General features: G+C 49.0%; 1 protein-coding gene across 1 annotated transcript in view; it reads right to left on the bottom strand.

Moving 5' to 3' along the window:
• magi2a (membrane associated guanylate kinase, WW and PDZ domain containing 2a) overlaps window positions 1–19511 on the bottom strand; it is a 152334-nt gene that overhangs the window by 60481 nt on the left and 72342 nt on the right. The window contains 2 exon segments of the mRNA XM_030342104.1: window positions 1609–1830; window positions 6730–6849. Of these exon segments, the coding sequence (XP_030197964.1) occupies window positions 1609–1830; window positions 6730–6849 (342 nt within the window).

Consider the following 19511-nt stretch of genomic DNA (forward strand, 5'->3'; position numbering starts at 1 on the left):
TTATGCATGAATGAGGGAACATTCCTAACAATGTGTATGAATGAGTGGTTAGCCCTAATGATGTGTATGAATGATTGAACAGTCCTTACACTGTATGAATGAGTACACCACCCACCACACTCTAAAGCCCAAAGAGAGATAAAGAGAGAGCCTCTCATTGCTGAGTAAAGCTCACAGCGTTGCAGTGGGGATGTATTCTATCTCTCCTGCTTCATGTACAAAGAGACTAAAGACTATTCTGGACTCCAACAGCAACTTTGTCGTCTTGCCGACACGGCCATTTGCTCTTGGCTTAAGGTTCCCAGGAAACAAGCGTGGACGTTCCCCCCAGTACAGAATCACAGACAGACCCCTCCCCGGACAGACAGACTGCCTCCCTGGACAGTCCTCTACCCCCCCAGACAGACCCCGGTGGTAAGGCAGCGCTGAACCACATCTGAACCGACAGAGCAGGCCGGTCCAGAGGACTCTACACCCTTCCTCTGGTCGTCTATTGTTTCAGCAACAGTCTCTTACCTCGTTTGAACTCCTTCCGATTAGAAAACCAAAATCTCATCCTTCCCTCCGAGTCTCTGGTCTGAAGCGTGACGCTGTTGTTGTTGTCGGGGTCCCCCCCCCCTCCGCCAGCAGGTGTTTAGGTCCTGCTGAGCGACAGCCTCCGGAGCATTCAGTAGTGTGGACCGTCCGGCAGCACGGAGGGGCCGAGGCTACACTGACACGCCCCCCCCCCCCACCGGGAGAGAGCCCTGGATCAATACGGAGCCAGTCCCGTGGACCCCGGCCCCCAGAGTCACGGGCCCCCCCCCGGGGCTTAGGGACCGGCTCCCAAAGCCGCCCGATAGAAGGACTCTTTTGTGATCAGCCGGTGCATGTGATGAGGAGATAAAGCACACTGATACCGGGAGCCTGGCTGTGGTCAGGTTGTGTCAGGTTGGGGGGGGGGGGGGGGGGCATTCATGTGTGTGTGTGTGTGTGTGTGTGTGTGAGTGTGAGGGGGGGGGGTTCATGCATGTTTGTGTGCACATATAAGCTGCAGGGTAAGGCTGGTGTGAGTATCAATTGTGTTGTCGTTTATACAGCGTTTTTTTCAAACAGTCACATTACCGGGATCCGACACATTCAGCCTTTTGTTCTCCGGAGTCAGAGAGGATGTACCGTCGGTTTGGTTTTGGTTGTGAGTCAAAGCCAGCACATCTATTCCTGGCCGGTTCAATACGGCGCCCGTCAATACGCTGTGGGTGGGGCGTGGCTCCTGCTCTCTCTGTCTGTGGGCGGTCTCTCCAGAGGGGAGAGGACACTCTCAAACAGCCTGATGATAGATGCTCCATTGCCGGGGCCCCTGGACACCCACAGGGCCCCCCCCGTAGATCCACGCCTGGCCCTGGGACTACATATGAATCATGTTTTAACTTCTTCTTCCCTCGAGGTTCCACGCCCTGGCGTCCTTTAGATTCAGACACAAGCTCCGCACTGCTGACGTCAGAACCGCCAACTGCTCACGTCCTCCAAGGTTACTTCTGAGTAAGCCCTCACTGCTGGTTATGCACTCGTGTTGCCGGGGACAGCAGAAGGAAGGCAAGTAGGGAAGGGGAGGGATGGGGGCCTTACCTGGGGTGACTGATATGCCGTTGCCGTTGCCGTTGACGACGGGCCTCTCCTCCTCCTCCTCCTCCTCGGGGGGTTCCATGCCCGCCTTCTCCATGTTACTGACAGACTTGTTGCGCCTCCTCTTACCCTGGGAGCTGGGAGTGGAGCCGGGCAGCAGCTGCTCCGTCACATTCAGCACCGAGCTGGGCTCCGTGGGGGGCTTGGGGGTGCCGTAATGGTTATCTGGGGGGGGGAGGATGTATAAAAACACACAGGTATATAAATATACAGGGATATCGGCATATACAAACTAGAGATGTCCGATATTATCGGCCCACCGATATTATCGGCCCGATATTAGCATAAAAATGTAATATCTGTCAATATCGGTATTGGATTTTTTTTGAAAAAATAAATAAATAAATAAACATGGCACTTTTCCCTTAAATTAAGTTGAAGTATTTTTCTTATTTTGCACAGACAATGTTAACATTTGGAAAGCCTTGTTGCATTCAAGAATGCATCCAGTGGGGCATCACAATAACATCAAGCATGTTGTGTTAATTCCACAACAGGAGATATGTAATGTTACCTAAATTAGGTTTGAGGAAAAATAACCCAAATATCGACATCGGTATCGGCTGATATCGGAATCGAAAATTTAGAGTTGGACAATATCGCATATCGGCAAAAAAGCCAATATCGGACATCCCTAATACAAACACACACATGCCTAATATGCAGTTGTGATAGTTGAATATGCTGTTTGGTAGTTTAATATAGTTTGTTTGTTTACTATGTTGTATTGGTAGTTTAATGCGTTGTATTGTTAGTTGAATATACAGTTTGGTAGTTTAATATGCTGTATTAGTAGTTTGATATGCTGTATTGGTAGTTGAACATGAAGTCTCGCCGTTTTATAAGCTTTATTGGTAGTTTTCATGCTGTTTCCGTAGTTCATTCTCCTCTGCGCTCTCCCACCTCCATATTTAAAGCGTTATGGGGCGATGGTGCTCTAATGTGTTCTCTCATGCATCATTCAGGAGGTGAAGATACGGGGAGATGAGTGAGCCGATCCGGAGACAGATAAAGCTGCTCTGAACCAGGAGACCAGACACCAGGGATCAGAGATGCTGAAAAGTTAATGCAAACACCACAGAGCGACGGACCACAATGAACCCGAACAAACCGGAACATCACCGCTTGACACGAGGCCTACACGAGGAGACGCTCACCATGGGAGGACAGTAGGCCAACACAAGGAGAGGACAGTAGGCCTACACAAGGAGAGGACAGTAGGCCAACACAAGGAGAGGACAGTAGGCCTACACAAGGAGAGGACAGTAGGCCTACACAAGGAGAGGACAGTAGACCTACACAAGGAGAGGACATTAGGCCTACAGAAGGAGGAGGACATTAGGCCTACCCAAGGAGAGGACTGTAGGCCAACACAAGGAGGAGGACATTAGGCCTACCCAAGGAGAGGACTGTAGGCCAACACAAGGAGGAGGACATTAGGCCTACCCAAGGAGAGGACTGTAGGCCAACACAAGGAGGAGGACATTAGGCCAACACAAGGAGGAGGACATTAGGCCTACACAAGGAGGAGGACATTAGGCCAACACAAGGAGGAGGACATTAGGCCTACACAAAGAGAGGACAGTAGGCCTACACAAGGAGAGGACATTAGGCCTACACAAGGAGGAGGACATTAGGCCTACACAAGGAGGAGGACATTAGGCCTACCCAAGGAGAGGACTGTAGGCCAACACAAGGAGGAGGACATTAGGCCTACCCAAGGAGAGGACTGTAGGCCAACACGAGGAGGAGGACATTAGGCCAACACAAGGAGGAGGACATTAGGCCTACACAAGGAGGACATTAGGCCAACACAAGGAGGAGGACATTAGGCCTACACAAAGAGAGGACAGTAGGCCTACACAAGGAGAGGACAGTAGGCCTACACAAGGAGGAGGACATTAGGCCTACACAAGGAGGAGGACATTAGGCCTACACAAGGAGGAGGACATTAGGCCTACACAAGGAGGAGGAGAGTAGGCCAACACAAGGAGAGGAGGACAGTAGTCCTACACTAGGAGACGCTCAGCGAGGGAGGACAGTAGGCCTACACAAGGCGACGTGGGAGAAGAGTAGGCCTACACAAGAAGCAGCTCAGTGTGGGAGGACAGTAGGCCTACACAAGGAGATGCAGACAGTAGGCCTACACTAGGGGATGTGGGCGGACAGGAGGCCTACACAAGGAGAGGAGGACAGTAGTGCCACACTAGGAGACAAGGGAGGACAAAAAAGCAGAGAAGGAATGAAAGAGCAGAGAAAGTGGATATCAGCAGATGGGGACAGAAGCTGTGTTGAAGGAAAACGTTAATGGACACGCGAGACGAGACCAGCATGTCTAGCAGATATGAGGGAGATATGAGGAAGATACAAGGCTGGACCTCCAAGATAACGTCTGCTACAGCCCCACTCAGTGAGCTGCAGCCACACTCAGTGAGCTGCAGCCACACTCACGCTGTCCTCCCTCCAGCCCCATGGGTGGAGGAGGTCGTTTGTCCATCGAGGAAGGAAAACACGAGCATGTGAGTCCAGAAGCACCATGTGTGGGTCAGGCTTCAGAGAGCCAGGGCGTTCAAGGTGTTTCCGTTGACCGTTCAACAAAGATTGCCAGTGTTCATTTACAACCAGGTCCGTTTATCTGTCTCTTACAAACAACATACGATGGAATCTAAATGATTTCCTCCATCAGTCACGTCCCGTTCTTCCCAGGCTTCCTATAACCTTGCTACCCCTCTAGGAATTTTCCTTGGGATGAAAAGGTTGAGAAGGCCTCATAAAAGGCTGTCGTGTGGCTTGGCAGTGTTAACCTTTGGTTGCCACGGTAACGGCAAACCACCACCATTTTGACAACGTCGCACTTGACTCACACAATAGACCGCTGTTACAAACTTTAAACTATAGAGAACCACTCAAAACAACTGGCAGGAAACCCTTTTTCCTCCCTCAACTGAGGTGTCGTTTTAAAGGATTACTCTATGCCATTCCAAATGTGAGTTTATTTCTCCCCATGTATTTAGATACAGTATGTGAGTTAATATCTCCATGTATTTATATAAAGTACGTGAGTTAATATCTCCATGTCTTAATACACAGTATGTGTTAATATCTCCATGCATTAATACACAGTAGTGAGCTAATATCTCTATCTATTCATATACCGAATGTATTTCTTTACAGTATGCATTTACATCCAGTATGTATTTATATCCAGTATGTCTTTGTATACAGTATGTGAGTTAATGTATTTCTATACAGTTGTGTGTTTCATGTGTGCCTCAGTTCCCCAGCTGCAGCCTGTCTGCAAACCAGCAGACCGGGGAACCAGTTCCAGACAGATAAACCACGGTGATGTTGAGGCTCCCTGCAGGAGACGACCAGACGGGACTTCTGTCGTGGGCCTCGGTGACATTTGCAAAGAAAGAAGGAGAAGGAGGTGGTTTGATCGGAGCATATCAGCAGCTGATCCTATTCTTCTACTTTTATAAATAAAATACAACTTGAGCGAAGAGAAGCAGCAGATTTCTACGGGGGTTATTGGAACGGGCTAGGTGTCAGATCGTGTGACAAACCCTCAGTAGCCGCTGGGAACAACCGACCGCTCTGGCGTGGCTCAGAGATAAAAACCAGTCTGAAGGAAACTTTGGCTGGTGTCCCTGGTCTGGTGGGGGAGCGTTAAAATGTCTGCTCCGTGCTCCGTGCCTAAGCAGCCCATCAAACCGGGGATCAGGTAGGTTGAGTTTATTCAGTGTCCGCCACCGTTTCAGAGACACAGGAGGCATAAGGGAAGGTAAGAAGTCTAGAGGAGACACCGTGAGACTCCAGGTAACCGCAAGAACAGAAGGGCACTTCAACTAAACCCACAAGATCAGAGGTTAAACTGAAATACGCTGAAAACATGACACACAGACCACTTATTATGCAAGAACAATTTTCGTTAATTAATAGAAAGGGCTGAATGAATACTGGATACTGTCCTTTAAGAAATTGCAGAGTCCCCACGGCTGGGAGTGGAAGGAACAGGAACGCTGCCTAAGTCTTTCAGGTGCAGTTGCACTGAAACCACATTCAGAGAATAACTTGGAAAACATACTCAACTTAGAATGCAACCCTAAACTCCATCCCACAACCACAGCATGATTAGAGGGGGCTCCAACTTTTCCGGGGTAGAGCTGTACTACATGAATACTACGGTTCATGCTCCATTTCTCCGTAATTAAAAGCATCCATCAAGCATTTGTTGACCCATGATTGACAAGGTTCAGGATATCTGGGTAAAGGGAGTCTCCCAAATCTCCTCTCTCCCTCTTAGTTCTAAACTCCCATTCTCTCCAGTGTAATCAACCATTAAATTATAAAAACACATAAAACTGTGGATGATGGAGCTTGAGCCCTCAGAGAGGTAGCCACGTTGTCTCCGATGCCACCAGTTGGGTTCTGTGAGCAGAGAATTCCTGGAATTCCTGGAAGTACCTCACATCGCTCCCACTTCGCTCCCAGATCAGGACCGGTAAAATGGCCAGCTGCAAATTAGAGGTTTTTTCTCTCCCGTCAACGGTGTCTGGTTCTGCATGAGCGCAGGGCCAGAGACAGACTCATGTAGGAGCGCAAGGGGTGGAACTACCTGCTGCTGGAGGGAAGACCCCAAAGGACCCCAGGGAGGGAATCAGGGGGGGCGGATCCCAGATGTGACAGATGTAGTGTGAGAGAAGCAGAGCGGTCGGTGATGCACACACACTGTTGAGTCTGTGTGTGCGTGTGTGTCTGTGTGTGTGTCTGTGTGTGTATGTATGCGCGTGTGTGCACGCGTGTTCCTACTTTTCCTCATCACGTCGTAGGAGATATCTTGGCTTTTTAAAAGCAGATCACTGATCAGCTAAACACATTGTGTTGATAAAAGCTGGAGGCTGAGGTGGGGACAATATCGCCCAATAATGTCCAAACTCACTTTAACATGTCTGGAGTGGTTCCAATGCTCCCCGCCCGGTGCGGTGTGCAGTTCTCCAACCCAATAAGGGAACACAAAGCGATACGGACCCACTGAAGCGTGTAATGGAACAGCCCCCGTACCTTCATACGTCCCGCTCTCTAACAGCGCCCCGCTCTCCTCCAGCTCCAGAAAGCGCTCAATGGTGATGAAGTCGTAGTCCACCCCGGGCACCTCTCCCTCCCTGGGCTGCCGGGTTGTACCTGGAGATCGGAGAGAAGAGGAGAGCATTAGAGCTGATGGGACCTGGCATCGCCTCGTGTACAGCTGACAGCACTGAGTTCCTCTTACAGAATCAGAGAAGGGAACTGCAGCCCGGCCTTTATCCTCCCCGTGCTTCATAGGGTACGATTCCCGGTAAAGCGCTCTCACCTGGTCGGTCTCGTCACTAAATGACCGGTCAGAGGATGAGGCTGAATTACTCAGGAGAACAGCAGCTGGCACCTGTTCGCTTTCATGTCCGTTGAGTTGGCATTCACATTACCGGTGGGCTCTAGCTTCCATCCGTACACTGCTCTCTGAAGGGTTTAAAGTTCCTTGAAGGACAACACCCTCGAGGGGGGTATTCGACGCTAGGCCTAGCCCACGGGCTAGTTAAAGCACACACCACGTAACACTCACATGCAAGGAAGCAAAGCACGCTAGGTACACAGCAGATGCTAGGTATGACACATACTAGCCATCGCACACATGGAAAGAGCAGCAAACGCATGCTATAGCAGACACACGCCCACACGTAGTCAGTGCACACGCATCTCAAACTATAGCCTGCTCGCCTTGGCGGCTGCATCTGGTCTCCGAGCAATCATATGCACCCACTGATGCATCAGGCTAAAAGGTTCTCTGGGCTAAACTCCCAGCCGTAGAAGGTAATAAAGTTCCGTGTTTAGGAAACAAAGTGTGTCCTAACATGGTATTTGCGTGCTGGTAGTGAGGCCGCCCCAGGCATGGAGCTCGGACACCAGCACGCAAAGCCTCATGATACCGCGGTTCAGCCACCTGTCCCCCCCCCCCCCCCGCGGCTCTGTGTGTTGGTGAGTGGTGACGACAAAGCCGCACGCCTGGACTCCTCGTCCTCCTGAAGAGCGCTAATCAGCCTGTTAGCGGCTCCAGAGGTGAGTGGCTCTGGCGCTGTGTGTGTTGACATGGAGGACCCCCCCCCCCCTGGGGGTGCTGAAGGGGTTCAAGCCTTGCGCTGTTGTTAGCTTGTTGTTCACTGATTGATTCAGGGCATTGATTTGTGGCCAAATATCGGTTCCTTTGTTATCCGTTCAATTAAGCTCAGGTCTTCAAATTATTGTTTTTTGCCAGAGCAGTTATGTCCAATCAGCAGGCTTGGGGGCAGCGTGCTGATTGGGCAATCGCTAATGAGCACTGCCACTTATAGATGGATAGATGCACGATGGTTTCCAAAGATTAGAGAAGGACTCTCTCTGTTGAAGAACGATCTTCTGGTCGACCCTTAGATACCTCAGGAAGACGAACGCTCCGTTTATGGTAATGAATACTCTATTCTGGTTTATTCTGGTCTGAGCTATGTTCGTAAAAAACAATTTCATCGTTTAATTTATTCTAAGCCTGTTACTTTGATTAAATCAGAAAGTAGTTGCCAGGAAATAGGATGCAGACAACAGGATATCATTTATGTTAATCTGTACTCAAGTTCAACATGTAGCCCAGTGGAAAAATACAGGGTTGACAATTATCATTAATTATCAATTATAATTTATTTAGAAAGTAACCAGAAGTATGAGCAGGCCTCCAGACCCATAACTTGACAAGCTCCACCTGTTTGGCTCACTACTACACCTCTGAGACGGGTCTACTTCTAGAGTTGCATGTCCTTTAGCACCATGTGATAGCTGGCTCCTTTTTGATTGGCTACCGAGCCGTGTCAGACCAGCTGGGGACACCTGGACAGGTGTGAAGTGAACAACCCCCGCGTGGTCTGACCTGGCGAGATCATGGATCACACCTTCACCGCCCCCCAGCGTGAACCAGTGAACATATAGTGAATGAGTGAATGAGTCCATCACGTTTGTGTTGAGTTCTGCCACGGCTCCCTTGGTTGCTGTGAGCTCGAAGAGAACGAGTGAAACTCATCATGGAGGTTTTCATCCGTGACACCGACAGCGAGGATTCTGCACACAGCGTAAACATAACGCAATATTACTAGTGAAGACAAACATATGTGATTATAGCGGAGACACTTTCAATTCAAACAACTCGTTTAGAGCTTTGTCTAGCCCGCAGTATCATTCCCGATGCGGTCTAAAGGTATCCATCTCCATTTCCCCACACCGCGGCCCACAGCAGTGGACGCTATAAATACTTTTCTTTTCTGGTCGGAGCCATTAAAACTGAACCGTGTGTGTGAAATTAACAGCATTAGGGTCTCCGTCCCACAGTAATGAATCCTTTTAGGGGAACACTTCCAAATTACATATGTTAATCTTCTGACACGGCCAACAGGTGTGCACTCCTGAGCCTGTGTGCGTGCGTCCGTGCGTGTGTGTGTGCGTGCACACGTACGTGCATGTGTATACGTACGTACGTGCGTACCCTCCACAATGAGCACATTGAGGTTCTGGGCGACAGGACTCTTCTCCAGAGGAAGACCATGTCACCCCCTGTTTACGTGGGTCGGTATCCCATGGAATAAACAGCTCTATGAACAACAATATAACCTATCTGGGGGGCACCGGAGGGAGGGGGATGCGCTCGGCTACACTTGCGTAACACTGCATCACATTTGCATGTCATGAAGCTCTGATGACCGCATGCTGGGCGACGGCCGGAGCACACCGTTTATGTAGGTCATCCTCATGGGCCCGTTCTCATGGTCTGGGACTGATCTGTGGTCAGGGGAAGACGGATACAGCCCCCTAAATGAGCTGTTTTCCACGGTGACATCCTATCCATCACGGGGCTGCTCGGTGGAGAACCGAGACGGAGAGCGGAGGGAGCAGGAGGGAGGAAAATGAAAAGGAGGCGAGGGAAAGAAACAGAGACAGATCGATGGAGAGGCACAGTTAGACATAGGGACAAACTATCCCATAATATATCAGAGGCCCAGGCTGTTGGGCCTTCCCTAAATTCTTGCTTTTCTAAACTTCACACCAAATCATGGATAAATACAGCATGCATTCGCTAACCATAACCTGTGACAATTTCCAGGCAGAGTGAGTTTCAAGAGGAAATATTAAATTTTTACCCTAATGAGAGCCGAATGAACCGAGCGAGAATAGAGGGATCGAACTCAACTAAATAACCAGAAAAACACTGTATTTAACTGGTTTGGAGCATTAGCCTTGAGGCACATTCGCTAGCTTCTCACTAGGATGAATCCTTGTTGTATTCACAATAATAATCCTGCAACAAATTTAGTAAAATAAAATGTTAGCATTCCGTTTCAACAAACTACAAAATACTTGTGTTCTTATGAAAAAGAACACAATGTTAAAGCTGTGTGTTAAGATTCTGTGACCACTTTATGTGTTTTAAACATGTTGTAACCGATATATAATAATTAGCATTCTGCCACATCAAGGTAAAAGCTCAATAAGTGACTCAATATCTAACTGCCATTACGTCACAGCAAAGCTTTGAATCCAGTCCATGCATTTTTTATCCGTCAAGATATTTGAGACTCGTTTGTTATGATTTCATGAATATTCCCAGGCTGATTCTGTAATTAAATAAAGATGTAATTCGGTTAAACAAGACTTAAAAGTCTGGCTGTGTGCTTATATCTAAGCCGAGGGAAAGAGGCGTCTGACACAAAGACAAGAACAAAAAGAGAGCGTCTCGGAGAGGAGTAGAGAGGGTGAGAATGAAACGCTGAAAGCAAATGTGCCAGGTCTCTCTGAGGTCCTTGAGTGTCAAGACATTCAGTCACTCTGTCACCTCACTGCTCCGCGGCGGCGCTATAAAACCAAACCAATCTCCCCGGGCCCTCACCCCCCCGAACCAGCGGAAATAGAAGCAGAATACATTTGAATGTGTCAAGTGCACTGTGTGTCTGCTTTAAGAGAAGTCCCCAGGTTGGCCCAGAGCTAATCTATTCCTTGGCCATAGTGCACTTGGATTTATGTTTGAGGACGCAAAGGCATCCCTGACTCTGACTGAATGCGGATAGGTTTAAATATTTACAAATCTCAGATTACCCCCTTTTTGAGGCGAATGCTTTACTGTGTGTCACACTTTTCTGTGTGCGCCTCACACTGTTCATTACCGTGGCCTATTTTTAAACCGCACTCTATCTCCATGATCTCTGCTTTATAATGTATTCCGTCTTTAAACCGTATAGTGACTTGGTTTTTGCAGCTGAAATCACAGCTTTGTGAGGCTGTGGACAAAACCATCTTCATTACAGAAGAGTACATTAAGGGGAGAGAACAATCTACAGTCTATTTTACAATCTGTGTTCCAGAACCCCCTCTCTGACCCGGCCTGGAGCTCCAAGGGGCAGACCCAGCCGATGCTAATATGATAGAGAAACAGCAGGGGGGAGACAGCGCTATGCTAATGCCTCCGGTATGTTTTGGACTTAAGGTGAGGTTTATTTATAGGCTCGTGTTTTCAACCTTGTTTATTCCTGTGTGTATGCGTGTGTCTGTGTGTGTGTGTGTGTGAGAGATAAGGTTTGAGAGAATGTGTGATCTTGTCAGATATGAGTCTGTGTGTGTCTTTGTCTCCGTGTGTGAGTGTGGAGAGAGAGAGAGAGAGAGACAGAGAGAGAGAGAGAGAGCCAGCGAGAAAGCATTTTTGTATCTATTAACCATCAAAGACAGCAGCTAGCGGTTAGCCCTGGCCTCGTCTGGCCACTGGCTGGCTGATAGCAGAACGATAACCGCCCACACTGTGTTGTTTTTAGAGGCCGGCTTTACCAGAGGGGCCCGCGGGCTGAGAGGGGGGGGGGATCCTCCCTTTCACCTGCTAATCCCACCGGGTGCGAGCGCCTGGGCTGCGTCAGCACGGCGCTTTGTGCCGGCGCTAAGCTAGCTGTTAGTCAATTAGGAAGAGGCAAGCCCGGCCCGCGAGCGCTGGATAGACGGAGGGATTAACACCTCGCAACTACCGCTGTGCCCATGAGCAGCTCAATCAACAACAGTGCACTGGACCAGATCTACATTGCATCACACTACACCGCAAACACGCACACATACACACGCACACGATATTGTACACGACGGAGTTACCTCACATTCATTCTACATTGCACTATACGACACACAGACAGACACTACACCATCAAACTAAGCACCACAACGCCACAACACAACATAGCAACGACAGAACACTGCACAAAACAACAGATGACACACTACATTCTAATGCAGTGCACTGAAACACAGTACAGCACACTATCGTACTACACACTACACTACAGTTCAGAAAAATACACTACAATATACTGAAACACACTACACTACTACAGCTTACACTACAATATAATGAAATACACTATACTACTACACAATACATTATACTAAATACACTACAATATACTATACTACACATTACATGATGTACACAATACTACACAACACTACCAAACGTTACACTACAATACACTTAACTTAACTATTCTACACTAAAATACACCACAACAAAATTCCCCAAAGACGGCATGACACTATAATAAACTATGTGAAACAAGACAACATCACACACACTACACAACACTCAATTACACAACATCACTGACAGTAAAACAACTAAAAGCTGCCTTCACTACACTCTTTATAAACCATGAGCCGCAGTCACGCTGAACACATGCAGGCTGCTTATTGAGCACTTATTGAACATGTCCTCTCAGAACGCTTTAATCAGAGCGGAGGCGGAGCTTATGGAGAACACAATGAGGGCACATCAGTTCAGAGCCAAGATGGCCGCCTGAGATCCCCCATAGCGACACAGCCGCACACCCACGCACACACACGCACACACACAACCACACATTCAACAACACACACCCACACCCACACCCACACCCACACACACACACAAAAGCCCACCAAATCCAGGGGGATAGAGACAGAGCAGTCTGCATATAGCTGGCTGATGCATGTCACATTATCATAAGGAGATATCAAAAAGGGGGGACTGCATTGAGAGAATCACCATTAAAAAGCACTTCACTTCCAACAGGGAAAAATCCAAAAACAAACAGCCGCAAAATGATTGCAAAACCCTCCTCCTCAACCTCTCATTGCCTCCTTTTGTTCAACCGCAGGAACACAGAGTTCTGCTCTCCCAGTGAATGCTTAGCAGGCATCAGTAAGTAATTCTGTCCTTTAGACCATTTAAATCCATACCGGGGAGTCCAAAGTAGAAGAAACAAACATTTAAAGTGGCTCGCTGATGACTTCCTTCCTCCAACCTTCTCCCACCTCACAGCCGAACACCATTACCTCCCATCTGTTGGACGGCGGCTGGGTGGGGGCGACGGCCCCATCACCGCGGTGGCAGTGGGCTGCGTCTCTAATTACACCACCCATCACCCGGCCACGTCCTGGCGGCCCGCCTAACAACACACTCTCCGCCGGTTGACAGAGGGCTTAATGGCTAATTACAGACCCCATCCATCCATGGGGGGGGGGGGACGACGACGAAGAGAATATAGAGCCACACAAAAAATTCCCCAGTTCACAGGGATTCAACTGAGACGAAACACAGTTCAGTGACGACGCACGACTGCAGCAGCAAGATGTGGAAACCAAGCAAGCTTCAAGGTTACATCAAACAACTTTGCCTTTTTGCTACGGCTTTTCAGAGAACAGTTCGTTGTTTGTTGGTTGTTGTCTAGCGACCTCGGCAGGCAAGGTTTCCTCTGCTCATCTCGAGCAGAGAACAACATCCAAGAGGAGATACAAGAGGAGATGTAACAAAACAACATATCCTGCGAGGGTTTGCCTGGGTGCTTTAAGGGTACAAATGATAAAAAATGTTGCTTATAAACCCACAATGACACCTTGTGAACCACTAAAGGCATAACAACGAATTTTTCCTCCTTTAAGGTGTTGTGACTTATTCCACGAGTTCTGGCTAAGACAAAACCACGACAAATCAAGGCTGTGACCCAAAGCTCTAACAGCCAATTTAAAACAATGCTAGTTCCGCAGCAGTGAGCAATATGTACAGTTAGCAGATGTTAGCCGACGAGAGCATGTGTAGCAGTAGGCTATTGGCTGCAACAAAATTTTAAGCACAGGCATTAAACATTTATTGTTATCACTAAAGGGTAGTTTAAACCGGTGAAACACATGAATACAATCTCCGTGACTGCAATAGATGTAGAAAAGGCTTTCAGAAGCTCGAGGTCAGTTTGACGTCCATTTTGCAAGTCACAGGAGGAAGGAAATCCAAACATGGGCAATATGGGACTTGGGTGGAGCTGAAGTTGGCGATAGCAACCACCTGTCAATCCTAGAGAGAGCTGTCCAATCGAAACACTCCCGCGAGCGGACCTCTTTTTAAGCCTGCATTTTCGGATTCAAAAGAAGTCAATAATTGTCAATAATTGACATAAAGAGACAGAGCAGAGAAAAGGAAAAATTTGCTATTAGGATTAGCGTGGGGGCGGAGGCTCAGAATCTGGAGCCAGAAGAAGACTTTAAGACTCAGCAACAAAGTGGTTTCTTCTGGTTCCTTCTCGTCCAGGTTCCGGTCCCGCATTGGGCTTGACCGGATCAGACCGGTAATCAACACAGCTGGAAGCCAACCAACGAGGAGGCTAAGTGGCTGACAGTGACATAGCGGCCAGTAGCTACCAGTTAAACGGATTCCCCTCTGAATCGATGCGGCACCTGACGTTAGTCACGGAGGAAGGAAAACTTTCCAACATCTTCCTGCACTGCGACCGTCACAAAGTAGAAACTAGTAGAAACTATCACCGCCAAAAAAAAGGCCCTCAAATGTCAGAATATTGGCTGCAGCAGCACAGGGGGAAAAATGTGATGAATTGTGAAGACAAGCACGTTTATTATAGAGCAAATAAAGAGTAGAAACGACCGAAAATCGCGTCTATCCTTCCACTTGGAGATTTGGGTTCTGTTCTCCATCAGACACAATCAGAGCACGTTCGGGGTGGGGGGGGCGGGTGGGGGAGGCTCCTTTCATCTGATCTCACTTTCCCCCGTTTCTCTCCCCCCTCCTCCCCCCTCTCCCCCGTCTCCCCCTGCCACCGCTGCACATCGCCGCTGGTCCTGCTCTGGTTCAAGAAAACCGCGTTTGAAATCAAATTCCTGACGACGCCAGAAACACATCAATACACCTCAGACACCCTCAGACACCCTCAGACACCGTCAGACACCATCAGACACCGTCAGACACCCTCAGACACCCTCAGACACCCTCAGACACCCTCAGACACCGTCAGACACCCTCAGACACCGTCAGACACCCTCAGACACCCTCAGACACCGTCAGACACCGTCAGACACCCTCAGACACCCTCAGACACCATCAGACACCATCAGACACCATCAGACACCCTCAGACACCATCAGACACCACCGCCACGACACCATCAGACACCACCGCCAAGTCACCACCAAACACCACCGCCAAGACACCATCAGACACAATCAGACACAGCCACCCCGTCGCCACGGAGACGCCTCGCGGAGCGGGCTGACGGAGGCGCTGACGGAGCACACCACAGAGACACAGACGGAGGGAAAAACGCAAGGCGACATGAAATATAAAAGAGGAAAAAACCCACAGATGGTCGTCTGCCTCAACTGGTGTTTAACGCTCTGATCTCACAGCTCTCTGATGCCGCCTGTGGCAGCGGTGGCCCCCCACACACAGGAGCGCACACGCCGATAGACAGAGACACACACACAGAGACAAACACACACGCACGCACACACACACAGTTGTGGAGAGTGTGAATGTGCAGGGGACGTGCGAGATAGGGGGAGGGAGAGTGAGAGTGTGAGAGAGAGAGAGAGAGAGAGAGAGAGAGACACACACAGAGATAGAGACAGCGAGGGGGGATATGAGGTGAGCTTGGGTTGTGGGTGTGTTTGTGTGGGGGGGGATTAAGAAGAAGCTGATGTCATCCATTTGGAGATGTGGCCCTAGGGCTGAGGTTCAGACGTGTGTGTGTGTGTGTGTGTGTGTGTGTGTGTGTGTGTGTGTGTGTATAAATGTGTGTGTCAGCGTGTATATATATGCGTGTCTCCGTGTTTATGTGTGTCTCTACGTTTTTTTGTGTGTGTGTGTGTGTGTGTGTGTGTGTGTGTGTGTGTGTGTGTGTGTGTGTGTGTGTGTGTGTGTGTGTGTGTGTGTGTGTGTGTGTGTGTGTGTGTGTGTTTGTGTGTATGTGTGTGTCTGTGTGTGTGCGTTTGGCTGTGTGTGTTTATGTGTGTGTGTATAGACGCGCGACTGTGTGAATGAGCTGCTGTGTCAGCCTAAACTCCCCCCGTGCCGGACCCCAACACCGTCCAGAGAAACAATCTGTCAAGAAGGCGATGCTCTTTGTTCCATTCTATCTAGCGCCGCTAGCCGCTAGCCTGCGGCTAACATTTGGCCACCAGACAGACGGACGCGGCTCCCTTCAACCTGACGGACCCGGCGGCCATCTTCTGCCCGGTCCGTCAGCCAGGAGATACAGGTGATGTGAAAGCAGCCAGGTGATACAGGCTAGGTGATAGCAGCTAGGTGATAGCATCCAGGTGATAGCAGCCAGGTGATACAGGCTAGGTGATACAGGCTAGGTGATAGCAGCCAGGGGACACAGGCTAGGTGATGGCAGCCAAGTGATACAGGCTAGGGGATAGCAGCTAGGTGATAGCAGCGAGGTGATAGCAGTTAGGTGATAGCAGAGAGACAGAGAGAGAAAGAGCTAGGGAGAGCGATACAGAGACAGAGAGAGAGAGAGGGAGAGAGAGAGCGAGCGACAGAGAGGCAGCGAGGGAGAGGGGCAGACCCGGCCCGGAGAAGTCGATAAAAAATCCTCTCCCCTGTAGAAAATTCACAGAAACCCCCAAACGCACAAGAAAACATAAAATAAATGGCAGAACACATTCCTCCTTCCCTCTGTTCCACCCACGCACAGATAACGTACTGCGATGTTCACATTCTGTATATAGTCTTAGTACTCTGCTTTAGAAGTCCCCACTGTGCAGCCATGTTGAATCACCACCAGAGACTTTTTTACAACTTTAGGAAAAATTCTGCCGAGCCCCCCCCCCCCACACGCACCGTTTATATAAAGAGCTCTTTATCACCATTCAGAGTCAAGCAGGGATTCTGAATGGGCCCGTTTTTAAATGGTTTTTAATGACACCACCTCCGTCCTCGGACGCTTAGAATGGCTCGTAAAGCCCTGAGAAAACAGAAGAACATCAGAGGAGAGGGAGGCGTTAAAGAACCGATAACAGGGCCCCGCCCTGCGAGGAGGTCTGGAGTTAGAGCGGGCGAGGCCCCCCCCTGGCCCCTCCTCCGCATGACCTCAGCTCACCGCTGGACCGCCCGGGGAGTGTCACTCAATGTTTCTCTGTACGTAGAAAACAATCAATCATCAAAAACTGATGTCATCGCTTTGGAGTGAAATGTGTGTGTGTGTGTGTGGGGGGGGGACACACAGAACTAAACTGTGGAGCCTCATTAGATCGGAAGGGGCGGAGCCAGAAGGAAGGCGGAGACGGGGTGAGGATGTGTCACACGGGTGTGTTGTGAGGGTGGTGGGGGTGACAGGTGTGATCTGAGTGAGGCGGGGATGTCAGTCATGTCGACAGCACGGTGAGCAGATAAATCAGTAAGGACTTCTAAAAATAAAACGGGCGGGAGATGTGTTGCTTATGCCATCGCCATACTGGAGGGGGGGGGGGGAGAGAGAGAGAGAGAGAGAGAGAGAGAGAGAGAGAGAGAGAGAGAGAGAGAGAGAGAGAGAGAGATAGAGAGAGAGAGAGAGAGAGAGAGAGCCAGAGAGAGAGACAGAGAGCCAGAGAGAGTGAGAAAAAACAATGGAGAGGGAGAGAGAGACAGAGGTGAGGCCACTCAGGTACTGACATTTATATCCCTATTTGTTTTCAAACAAAATGATCTCTTCAATTTTTCCATTTCATCGCTTTCATCACAGATACTTTAAGGCAGGGAGGGACACGAAAAGAACGATAACGAGAGAGAACGAGAAGGAAAAATAATAAAAAGTAAAAGGAAGTAGAAAATAGATTACATATTTTTCCATCGTGTTTTGTGGTCATTGTGTTGCGTGTCGTGGAAACGTGATCGGGGGGGGGGGGGGGGGGGGGGGGGGGGGTTGGGGGCGTCCTCATCACATGACCACGCTGAACCTATCCCCCATTCCATGACAAGACCCCAGTGGGTGAGGAGGTGTTTATGAGTGAATGAGTGGCCTTGCATGCATCTGGGAGGATTTCAGTCAGAAGTTTGTAGCCGTTTGTGTGCGTGTCTGTGTCGATGACAAGTGTATAGGTGTGTGCGTATGTGTGTGTGCGCGCACATGTGTGTGTTTGTGCTGCTGTCATTTGCTCTCAAAGTGATGCTTTTATCACTCGCTTTATGCCCGACTTTGTAACTTTGTCGCCTTCCCCCTGCAAGATGAGTCAGAGCGTTAATCTGTCACCCCCGGTTACCGCTAATCATCTCGGTACTGTCTGTGTGTAGCTGTAAACATCGGCACGGAAACTCAGGTGAACATGCAGGGAGGAGTGATCTGTGTGTGCCGAACTGTGTGTGCGTGTAAGTCTGCGTAAGTGTTGCTGTTGTGTCCAAGTTCAAACCGTTCCTGTCTCAGTTGTAAGTATGTCACATGTGTGTGTGTGTGTGTGTGTGTGTGTGTGTGTGTGTGTGTGTGTGTGTGTGTGTGTGTGTGTGTGTGTGTGTGTGTGCGTAAGTGTGTCTGCGTAAGTGTTTTCAAGTTCAATCCGGTCACGCCTCAGTTGTGTGTCACATGTGTGTGGTTGTGTGTGTGTGTTTGAGTATTTGTCTCTGCGTTTCAGTCCTAGTTCAATCAGTTCATGTGTCAGTTGTAAGTGTGTCACAAGTGTGTGCGTGTGTGTCCCGTGTGTGTGTGTGTGTTTGTGTGTGTCTGCATAAGTGTGTCTGCAATTCTGCCCAAGTTCAATCAGTTCATGTCTCAGTTGTAAGTTTGTCAGAAGTGTGTGTGTGTGTGCGTGCGTGCGTGCGTGCGTGTGTGTGTGTGTCTGAGTGTGTGTTTGTGTGAGTGTTTCGGTTTGTGTGTTCGAGTTCCATCAGTCCATGCCTCAGTTTTAATCGTGCCAGATAACTTTGGAGGTTCATGGTATTCATGAGCAATTTGTTGGCGGTGTGTTTGCATGTTCCATTTACATGCCAAGTAGGGCTTGAGTGCGTGTATGTGTATGTGTGTTCATGGTTCTCTGAATGTGCGTGTGGTATTGTGAGTGTGTATACACGTGTGTCTGCATGAGTGCATGTTTATATAATATGTGGGGGATTGTTGCCAGTTTGGGACAGATTTCCCTCCCAATCTGGCAACACTGATGGGGAAGGTGATTCCCCGTGTTCAGGAAGAAGCTTCAAAATTCTACTGAAATAACCGCTGATTCATGGCAGAATGAAGCTGCAAAGAGCGCTTTAGATTCTACTTGCAAGAGGACCAATATTTACAGAGGCCTCAGGGATTAACAAAGAACATAGCAAAACAAGAATATCTCGGCTAAGTAAAGGTACTGAAACACAGTTAGTCAAAAAACTGAGGTCTGCCCAGCCTGTTAACTCATCCAGAGACCAAACCAGGGAAAGACCACTATTCAGAACACAGGGGCGATCCATGTTGAGGCATGAATACCCCTAACCTAACCCTATCATTCACTATTTCTGTTGAATAAATAATTAGCAATCAATA

Source organism: Gadus morhua, chromosome 19, assembly GCF_902167405.1.
Source record: "Gadus morhua chromosome 19, gadMor3.0, whole genome shotgun sequence".
Taxonomy (NCBI): domain Eukaryota; kingdom Metazoa; phylum Chordata; class Actinopteri; order Gadiformes; family Gadidae; genus Gadus; species Gadus morhua.